The 11,261-nt window shown below is 34.4% G+C and overlaps 1 protein-coding gene and 1 non-coding gene across 2 annotated transcripts; one reads left to right on the top strand and one right to left on the bottom strand.

Annotated features, from left to right (window-relative positions):
- Positions 1 to 244: 244 nt before the first annotated feature.
- On the bottom strand, positions 245 to 8,615 carry LOC142350964 (uncharacterized). The gene is made up of 4 exons (XM_075402990.1): positions 8,583 to 8,615; positions 4,278 to 4,906; positions 3,704 to 3,795; positions 245 to 293 (listed from the first exon to the last, which is right to left on the bottom strand). The coding sequence occupies exons 1-3, from the start codon at positions 8,613 to 8,615 to the stop codon at positions 3,789 to 3,791; spliced, it is 669 nt and encodes a 222-aa protein (XP_075259105.1). The 3' UTR covers positions 245 to 293; positions 3,704 to 3,788.
- On the top strand, positions 494 to 566 carry Trnaf-gaa (transfer RNA phenylalanine (anticodon GAA)). Its single transcript has one exon. It is a non-coding gene; the product is annotated as a tRNA-Phe (tRNA).
- Positions 8,616 to 11,261: the final 2,646 nt, after the last annotated feature.

Below are 11,261 nucleotides of genomic sequence, written 5' to 3'. Positions count from 1 at the left end.
TCTCCACCCAGGTTGCGGAGGAGAACTTGAAACTAACCCTGGACACAAGTTCGTTGGTCCACTGATGAATTGTCAACGGATCCGCTTCCAGTAGTGACAATGCCAATGCGAGAGACAGTTTTATAAGAGAAGAAAACAGGGCCTGAACACTCTTCGATACCCATGATCATATATGCCAGTGTTTCTCCGGGTTCGTTTCCATTCGAATTGGGTTTGTACAGGTCAGTGCTCACTGTGTATGTGAAGACAGTTTCGTCCGAAGTCGAGTTGTAACTTCGGCCGCCAAATTGCACCTGAAAAGAGTTTACAATAAAAAAATATTAGAGACAAATTTTAACTGCAAAAGCACACGCACGCAGTTATATACATGAGCGATCTTGAAAATGGAAAATTGAGGTCATAAACTTGTAAATTATGCATAGTATAATCTTGAATCTCTCTGTGGGTCAGGGAGCAGTTTCGGTACGGCTACCTTGCCTTGCCCATCAAATCAGCCGTGATAGCTCAGTTGGGAGAGCGTTAGACTGAAGATCTAAAGGTCCCTGGTTCGATCCCGGGTCGCGGCAATCTTTGTCAAATACTCTAGCTTTTTTAATAATGCTGCTATATAAAGAGTAGTTTTGCACTATTTTTCTATAACAATCAAAGAATTGGTTGATTGTTATTAAAATAGTAAGAAATTTTGTCCATTAATGGTCAAAATTTCCTACTTTTTTGGCGACATTCGTCATTGAAGTGCTCAATTATCAATTCAAATATTTTTTCGTCAATTCAACTTTACTCAAATGTTTTAGTTTGCTTTTTTAATAATTAAACAAATTTTTTCCTAATTTTTCATTAAAAGAATCCAGTATGGAACGGGCTAGTGGACATTTTACATTAAACAACCGTCCACTGGCAAAACATTCTACAAAATTTTGGTTAACAGTTTAAGACCCTAATGTTGTTTTGATTTTAGGTGGGATAAGATCATTCGAATCAAAAATTGTCCATTTAGCCTGCTACTCTAAAGCTTTACATACTGACGCAATTTGTCGGCTAATGTACTTCAATCCTTTTTTAAATTAACAACTTCGACTTCCGTTCTTTTTCCAGCTGAACGCCAGCTATCTCAGAGCAGTGATGCAATTTTTCCCATATTAATAAATTTCGATTAAATAGTTTTTGAAGATCTGCATCAATTTATGGATATAATCCTTTCCAATTTGAGCTCAAAAGGATTATATCCATAAATTGATGCATATCTTCAAAAACAATTTAATCTATTAATGAATATGGGAAAAAATTGCATCACGGCTATGAAATAACCCTTGTAAAAAAGTAACAGATATTTTTTTCATGAAAAAATTGCATTTGATTTTTTTCTGTATTGCTCATAAAAGGAGAACAGATCAAGTTTTATAAAATGTCTCACTGTTAGTTTGGCAACTGCTATTATTTAGATTATGAGCGACTATTGTAACAAATCTATTGCAACTAATCTGTAGTAACCAATCTATTATAACCAATCTATCGTAATTAAACTATTGTAACCAATCTATTGTAACCATGAATTGTTTGCAAAAAACTTGACAAAGTGTGAGTGAAGTTCAATTTTTCATTAATAATTACAACATAAATTGTAACATTGTTACATTATTGGTCTCTAAGGGAAGACACAAGAACAAAATTTTGGTTTTAAAATTGATGGGAGTGAAGAAACTGCTGCGTTCCCGGATCTTAAAGAACATTTAAAGGCTGATCAACAACTATTATTTGTTAACTCTTTGAACTGGATCTGTTTTTCCAGCAATTTTTTTCTATTACTTTAATTCCAAATAGAAAAAAACTTTTAAAATTGCAATTACAATTTTTGGCACTGATAATTGTATCAAATATTGAATTCAGCAATTTGACATACAATTATTTATTTTACAGGTTTCATAAAACAATTGAAATTTAATTAATAAATTAATGTTTTATTAATTAATAAATTAAAAAATTAATTAATTAATTATGTTTTCTTTTCCTATATTATTCTTATTAAATGCCGATTCTGTTTTCTGAGTTAGTAGTAGGCCACGGAGCAGGCAAAACTAGAACAGAATTTTTCCAAAACGTGATTAATTCTCAGTAAACTGACATTCCCAGAAAACCAAAATCTAAAACAACTTGATAAGGAACAAACAAAACATGATAAATCTTGCCAAGACCATGCTATGAAAATGTTGTCAATATTTGTTTGAACTTGCAAGATCTTTGCAAAGGTACCAAGAAACAAGATCCTTGCAAGAAAACCAAGAAAGATTAAACACTGACATAGCAAGACTTCCTAAGTTGTAAAAATTATATAGCACCTTTGAACAAGATTAAGCACGAATTTATATGATTTACAACGAATTATCAAGAATTTTGGGACAACTCAGCTCCCTTTAGTTTATTATTCAACAATTAACCCTTTTTTATGAAAGCAAGCTCGGTATGTACATGGTAAACACCTTATACAGGACATCCATCTGGAAGGCCCTGAATAAAGTTCCATAGAAAACCTTAAGAAAGTGTCACAAATTAATTAACATCGCATTCAAGCACTACTAAAATAAAATTTCGAAGAATCATTTTTTGAGAAACAACTCTTTTGTAGCAAGTACAGTACACAAGACACAAAAAAATTGAGTTCCTTTAGCATAAATTTTTTTAAAATCTTTTATCTCTTCTTCAATTCAGTTTTTGTGGAGTTTCGCCAAAATGCAGTATTCACAGAGCAATTAGTAGAACTGTGGGCGATTCAAAATAACAGCAAAAAACGGATGAATATCATATCTTCTAAATCTTGAAAGAAAAATTTTGACACCAATGATATTGAGACTGCGACTGATCCGCTTTACTTTTACATTGTACTTTGAGTTGACAGAAGATTTTGTTTTCTTTTTCGAGACGAGATACATCAATTAGCATTCGGAGATGATAAGAGCGTGATCACGATTTGTCATGATTGTGTCAAGAGTTTTCAAGAAATTTTAATGATTTATGTTGATAAGATCTTACTAGGATTTTGTTAGGATTTACCATGAATGTGGGAATTTCAAGTTCCAGCCAAGATGCTTCAAATTTTGCAAGAGATGCCAGGATCATGAATGTTTCATCAAGATTTATCTAGCTACGCTTCACTGGGGTCTCTAATAAAACATAGAACGTTTACACAATTGATAAACCGGCATCCTTTTAGCTAAAATGAGCATTTTTGCATCACGACATTATGTTTCTTTTTGTTTATTTGATACGACTTCATAAGTCTTAATGAACGTAAAACTCAGAATATCAAAACTTGACTCCCAAAGAAACGGGATTTATAGAGAAAAATCAAAACGATAACTTAAAAGCCCAAAAAACGAACGTGTATCAATAGTTCCAGCTATATTGGTATACAACAAAATCTGTTTCTCAAACACAATAAAATGTATCAATATTTCACAGACGGAAAACTGCAACAAAAGCAAGAAAGATTGATTTCGCGTTATTATATCCCCCTAACAGTAAGTGATACACACTAAATAAAGTTAAGGTAATTGAACCTTAAAAAAACATCCTAATTCACCTCAAATGTTAAGATAGATTTGCCTTTCCTTAGCTCACCTTAACAAGGACTAACTTTACCTGATTTTTTCCTCAAAACCTAAAAGAAAAGGTATCTGTAGATAAAATATTGAAAAATAAAACTTACCTTCCATTCGACTTCGTCGCTATCAAGTCCAGTGTCGTTTTCCGGGCGATCGTCCAGACACGAGTAGTTTTGTGTCGGCAGATTGTCACATTCTAAAATCATGAAATTTGATTTTCATTTCCAAGTAGCAAAATTGCAGAATAAAAACAATTCCTATGAGAACGAAATACGACCCCCCTCGACCCTCCTCCTCGACCGAAGGACGAAGACCGAACCCCCCTCCCCACTGAGAAATGGATTGTATACAACGGAAAATCTAATTGATTTGTAGTGCAGCTTGACTTGCTTGATCGAATAAATAAAAGTCATCTGAATCTTCTACCAGGTCAAAAAAACCAAATGGGTGCAAAAACAAGAGATAGTTTATTTTCTTACGCAACCCTATGACACCCATAAAATTTATGTTCCTTGAAAGATAAATTACAAAAGGGATGACAGAAATATTTTAAAGACCAAGCCTGTAATAGTGTTAACCTTGATTTGGATTCGGGTGACTTTAAATATATTAACAATTTCTTCATTTGGAATAATCGATTTCTCAGAAGAAAAAATGATTTGTTCAATAGCCTCGTACCCGCCCTTGGTGGGAAGAATGGACAGAAATAGGAAGTTGATGTCCCAGTTCCAGTCCCTGTTCCAGTGAACGTTGCAGATGATGTTGATGAAGTGGTAGGTGATGAGCTGCTGCTGGTTGTTGATGATGTTGTTGATGAAGTTGTAGGTGATGAGGTGCTGCTGGTTGTTGATGATGTTGTTGATGAAGTTGTAGGTGATGAGGTGCTGCTGGTTGTTGATGATGTTGTCGATGAAGTGGTAGGTGACGAGGTGCTGCTGGTTGTTGATGATGTTGTTGATGAAGTTGTAGGTGATGAGGTGCTGCTGGTTGTTGATGATGTAGTTGATGAGGTGGTAGGTGACGACGTGCTGCTGGTTGTTGATGATGTAGTTGATGAGGTGGTAGGTGACGAGGTGCTGCTGGTTGTTGATGATGTAGTTGATGAGGTGGTAGGTGATGAAGTGCTGCTGGTTGTTGATGATGTAGTTGATGAGGTGGTAGGTGACGACGTGCTGCTGGTTGTTGATGATGTAGTTGATGAGGTGGTAGGTGACGAGGTGCTGCTGGTTGTTGATGATGTAGTTGATGAGGTGGTAGGTGACGAGGTGCTGCTGGTTGTTGATGATGTTGTTGGCGAAGAAGTGCTGCTAGTGGTGGAGCTGGTTGTGGAGGATCTAAATTTGGAAGAAATGGATATGTTGGACTATGTATATACCTGGGCCTAGATTTTTTGGCAAACCGAAACTTTGTTAAATTTTCCTTTTATCTGGCTAAATAGTGCTCAATATCAACAGTTTTTTCGCATATACAGTAACAGCTAAATGGAAAAAGCTAGTAATTCTACATCATTGCTGAAACTTTTTTCACCAAGTGTTTTGATTGATCTGCTAATATAGCGTTAACTTCTCTTATTAGTAGAAATTTCCATGAAACCTTGTTCTGTATCAAATAAATGCAATTTTGATTCGAAATTCAGTTTACCTATTTAAACAAAAACAAATTTTTGCGTAATTTCAACTTTTATTGTGGAATCAGATCTCTTGTTCTGTTGTAATAAATCTTTCAACTCGATTTTTGCCTATATATTTAGATAATGCATTCAAACTATGTGCGTAAAAAAGCATGAAGCTGTATGATGACTAAAAGCCAACTTCAAAAAAATTTCAGAAAAAAAGTGTCCAATGTTTTTTATCAAGTTTGATGTCAAGCGAAATTTTCAAAGAGTTTTTTCCAAAACATATAGTTCAGATATTTCTGGTTTGAATTCTTTTTTATCTAAAAAGATTTTAAAACAATTAGATCAAAATAATATACATTTTCCCCCAACTCACGCTTATGGATTTTGCCCGTCAAAGTTTTCTGAAAATTACCCTATATTTAAAAATATTATGGAAATCAACTTTTGTTTATGTTTCCTGGTATAACTTTAAGCTGTGAGATCCAAGGACCTGATAATATTGAATTGATTTTATGCCAATTGATTAAGATAGGCAAAAAAGAAGAAACAGTTTGAAGTCTTATCTTCGATTTCTTGTGATTCGGAAGAATTTTGGCATGATTTGGAGATTTTTATTCTTCACGAGTCGGTTTCGCATGTTATTCATGCAAGATTTTCTTGCAAGATGTCAATGACGAACCCAAATGTAAATGATGCACAGTATAGTTTGTTATGGTTTGTTCTTTGAATGCAAAAAGTTTATAATGACCACCGATGCTGGATCATAGAGATATATATTTAAATAGTTCAAATGCTTCTTAATATTTGTTTAACAACCGATCAGGATTATGCGCTCATTCTCCCCTTCTTATATTATTGAATTCCAGCAAGAAACCAATGATTTTTGAAGTGTTCAGTCTGCTCTTTTTAGATGACATATAATTTGTTTTCTGTCTATTTTATTACCTCTGATCAAAAAATTGTTTTTGAATATTGATTAATGCAAATTTGAAAACAAAAATCTTAAACGCGTATAATATTGACACAGCATTGAAAATTTCAATTGGCCCCATTCGACTCTACCTTAGTCCGTATAAACAATTCATTTATCTATACTAGACTGTTTTGAAACATCATACCGAGAAATAAAACGCTGAAAGTTACATCGTTCACTTGAAAATTTTACACAATAAGTTACCCCGAACAAATGGTTATCTTGTAAGGTCCTACAAGATTCTGACAGAATCCAACAAGAGGATGCATCGTCTTGCAAGATTTTATGACAAAATCTTACAAGAAAAAAATTTGTCTTACAAGGATAACCATTCGTCTTAAAATAACCTTACAAGAAAAAACATTTGTCTTACAAGATCTCACAAGATAAACATTTGTCTTACAAGATCTTACAAGATAAACATTTTTTGCAAGAATCTTGTAAGATCTTACAATACAGCCATCCAGTCTTGCCCAGGGGCCACACCAAATCAATTACACTCCACGGACTGCGTCAACCGTTAATTTTTACTCAAAATATGATTAAGAGTTTGAGAGAATGAACAATTTAAACCTTCACACACAGAGAAGACACAGAAAAAGAGAAGAAGTGAACAAAGTATTGGATTTACCGATTTAACAACATCTTTTTAAAAATTATTCTCCAAAGATCTTGTCATACTTTATGAGCCAACTGTTTGACTACTCAAACAACAATCAACATATTGAACAACTATTAATACAGAAAAGCGCAAAAAAGGGGAAAAATTATTGTTTTTTTTTAAAAGAACTGATTCAATTAATCAAGTACTGAATCGACACTTACTTTAAAAGTTCGACAGAATAGAATATTGTTTAAAAGCATTCAAAACATCAAGTTGATCAGAAAATAGCTCACAACTGATTGCAGAAGTAAATTGTATTCCTAAAATGGCCAAAACTGTCTCCAGACCTAGAGTTGTTGGTTTAAACGCGTTAGAAAAACCAGAATGCCAACAAAAGTAACTGTTTAAATTTTTAGTTTAACCGCTCTTTTTTTTAATCTTCAAAGAGGTACATTTAAAGTTATAACCACAACAAAAACGTTTGGTTAAATATTTACATTTTCAAAATCGCCTCATAAAAATATGACTTTTGAAAATATGAATCGTAAATAAGTTTGGTCTTTATACTTCAGTAGAAGAAATACCTAGTTTTAGTAGTTTTAATAGTTTTTCACTAGTTTTACTGAGAAACTCACAGAGACTAGTTTTTCACTAGTTTTTCTACTCCTGTTTTACTGAGAAACTCACAGAGACGCTGCAATTGAAAAAGGAAAATCAAATTGAGGTGAAATTTAAAATGAAACATTGTGAACTGCTCACTCCAAAAACAGAATCATTCGATTATAAGATTCAAAAAAAGAGAAGAAAAATAAGAAAAAAATAAATTTTAAAATCCTGGAGCTCTAAGAAAACTAAGCACATGTTGCGACTCAGCTGTAATTGTTTTCACCAGAACAAAAAACATTTTTTGCAGGTTATCCAATGGCTTTCCACTTATCTGAAAACAAACCACTAAATGCATAAGAAAAAGAAACGAAAGAAATCAAAAAAATGAAAAATCTGTTAACAAAAATCATTTAGAAAGTTCTTTACAACTTGGGGCTTAAAGCCCAATGCTCAAAGGGATTTGTGACCAAAAGCACAAGAATACACACATTACACAGAGATGAAACAGCAAAATTTTGCTAAAACCATTTAATTTAAAATTTGAACAAATAATTTATTTTTTTCCATTGCAGATGAGGAACAATTAAGTGTCTACTCAAAAGTACAAAAAAACGAAAAAGGCCGAAAAGTGACCTAATTCAATGAATTTGCACTCACGAAAAGAATATAAGATTGACACTCAAGAAATCAAAATGTTATAAAGAAATCTCACTGTAGATTGTGTAAATTGAAAAGAATAAAAACGCTGACGGGGTCTTGAGTAGTAAAAACCAAAAAAACGCAACCCGGGTTCCTGAAGATCTAAAAAAGCGAAATGTTATTGGGCGATAAGCACTGAATTAAAACTCAAGGAATTTCTTTGAAAATTCAGCAATATTCCAGCAAAAAGAAATCCAGCGATATTTTTTACTTCACCAACAAAACCAAATTCAAAATTTTTTGTTGTACATTAAACCACTAACCGTATGTTTAGGTTATTTGTGAGTATCAATGACAGCAACTTCATTTAACCAGAAAAAATTAATAATTTCCATTTTGAATTTTATAACAGAAAAATTAGTTTTTAAAAATGGTCAATCCAAAAGTTATAGCTTGTCATTTGTCTTCTTAATCTGAAACTACTGATACGAGGGCAGTTGATGCATTTATTTACAAATTAAGTTCATTTCATTTATATCTGACTGAAACGTCGTTATCAGCTATTGTGCGTAACATTGTAAATTTTGGGTTTGGTTTTTAAGTCCAGTGGGCGCTTGGCAGCAGAATTTATGTTTTTCCCAGAAAAAAAGTTACATTGGAGCATATTTTTTGGCACACTTTTAGTAGATGAAAAAGTTCAGGAGTACATAATACGGACAATTAAATGGAGGCCTTTTTCAATTCCTTTTTTTTACAAACGCTGTAGAATTATTTTTGTGTTTCCAATCCTTAGCAATTTCTACATGAGCTGTCCTCGTCGAAAGAGCTTTCATTTTACTGATGTTGGAGTACACTACTAAACCGATTGTGAGATTTATAATTAAAAGCCAAATACAAACGAAAAAACAGACTAAAAAGAAAGAATTTATATTAAAAACAAAATGATGTTGTGTTTGTCCAGTCTCCATTGTTAACAAAGGATCTGTTTAACGATAAGTTACAGGCAACAATACCTATTAATTTACAATTATTTGTGAACTTGCTGTAAAGGAACGGCAAAGATCGGTCCTACTTACAGAGCACTTGTTACACCTGTTGACCGACTGGATGGTGCACGAACTCCACCTGTCGTAGCCGTCACACTAGTCGTCGAAGAGGTAGTAGGTGATGTTGTGCTGCTGGTTGTTGACGAAGTAGTTGATGAAGTGGTGGGCGATGACGTACTGCTTGTTGTCGATGATGTAGTGGAAGAAGTTGTAGGCGATGATGTGCTGCTGGATGTTGACGAGGTTGATGATGATGTGGTCGGTGATGACGTGCTGCTGGTTGTTGATGAAGTAGTGGATGATGTGGTTGGTGACGATGTGCTGCTGGTTGTTGATGAGGTTGTTGATGATGTGGTAGGTGATGATGTACTGCTTGTTGAGGATGAGGTGGTTGATGATGTGGTAGGTGATGATGTACTGCTGGTTGTTGATGAAGTTGTTGATGAAGTTGTAGGTGATGATGTGCTGCTGGTTGTTGATGATGAAGTTGATGAAGTGGTAGGTGATGATGTACTGCTGGTTGTAGAAGATGTAGTTGATGAAGTTGTAGGTGATGATGTGCGGCTGGTTGTTGATGATGTAGTCGATGAAGTTGTGTGTGAAGATGTGCTGCTAGTTGTTGATGATGAAGTTGATGAAGTGGTAAGGGATGATGTACTGCTGGTGGTAGAGGACGTTGTGGATGATGTGGTTGGCGACGATGTACTGCTGGTTGTTGATGACGTTGTTGATGAGGACGTACTGCTCGACGTTGATGATGTGGTTGAAGAAGTTGTGGGAGATGATGTGCTGCTGGTTGTTGATGAGGTCGTTGACGATGTGGTTGGTGATGATGTGCTGCTGGTTGTTGATGAGGTCGTTGACGATGTGGTCGGTGATGATGTGCTGCTGGTTGTTGATGAGGTGGTTGACGATGTGGTTGGTGATGATGTGCTGCTGGTTGTTGATGATGTGGTTGACGATGTAGTTGGTGATGATGTGCTGCTGGTTGTTGATGACGTCGTTGACGATGTGGTTGGTGACGTTGTGCTGCTAGTTGTTGACGATGTAGTTGATGAAGTTGTAGGTGATGATGTGCTGCTGGTTGTTGATGATGAAGTTGATGAAGTGGTAGGTGATGATGTACTGCTGGTTGTAGAAGATGTTGTGGATGATGTGGTTGGTGACGATGTACTGCTGGTTGTTGATGACGTTGTTGATGAGGACGTACTGCTCGACGTTGATGATGTTGTTGAAGAAGTTGTGGGAGATGATGTGCTGCTGGTTGTTGACGAGGTGGTTGATGATGTGGTAGGCGATGATGTACTACTGGTTGTTGATGATGTGGTAGGCGATGATGTACTGCTGGTTGTTGATGAGGTGGTTGATGATGTAGTAGGAGATGATGTGCTGCTTGTTGTGGAACTTGTGGTAGACGATCTAAATATATGCATATCTACATACATTTATATATATATATATATATATATATATATATATATATATATACATGTAATTTTATTCTTGGAGAAATTGAAAAAAGAGAGCAAATTGACATCCAAGCAAAGTTATCTGAAATGTTGTGTTGAATGTCTGTTTATCATTATTTCCGAAGCAAAAATATCCTGTTTTCCTTTCTTATAAAACTAACATGGATGGTTTGACAACGGAGAGTGGTGACATCTGATACAATAATTACTGAACTGTATTTGAAAATGCATGAGTGTTATGATGGAAATATAAATCAAAGTTTCCGAGCTAAACAAAACCTAGCACAATTTAAACAACATCAATACTTAAGTATTTGGCTCACATTCAACCGTCTTTCCGACACAAAGACTCAACAATACAAAATTCGGTTTTAGAACATTAATTATTGTAAACCACAACGCATGAAATACAACAAAGAGAAAAAAAATTCAAAACGTATTTTCTATGTCTAAAAAATCATTGCATGATTTTGAGTCAAAATTATCAGAAAACAAAAACAATTTGTTCGAGTTTTAAAAGGAGTTATGTTCTACCTTTCAAAAAAAATTTATAAAACAAGGCAATGCAGATAAGCGTTTTTTATGAAAAGGAAAAAGTTTGGTTAGTAGCTTAGAAAAAGTGATATTTTTTGTGACACACTGGATGATTTCTTCTCAAATTTTTCCGATATATCGTTGTTTGACGTCCTATGGACAATCCTTTAAAG

This window comes from Convolutriloba macropyga, chromosome 12, assembly GCF_964194025.1.
Source record: "Convolutriloba macropyga chromosome 12, txConMacr16.3, whole genome shotgun sequence".
Lineage (NCBI taxonomy): Eukaryota > Metazoa > Xenacoelomorpha > Acoela > Convolutidae > Convolutriloba > Convolutriloba macropyga.
This window is presented reverse-complemented; position numbering and strand designations above follow the sequence as displayed.

Bases quoted from the DNA above. Each gene is read 5' to 3' on its own strand.
- LOC142350964 (XM_075402990.1), bottom strand. From the start codon at position 8,615: ATGTTACGCACAATAGCTGATAACGACGTTTCA. The intron at 4,907-8,582 runs GTCAGATATAAA...CTCCACCACTAG, and splicing joins TAGCTGATAACGACGTTTCA to CAGCACTTCTTCGCCAACAA.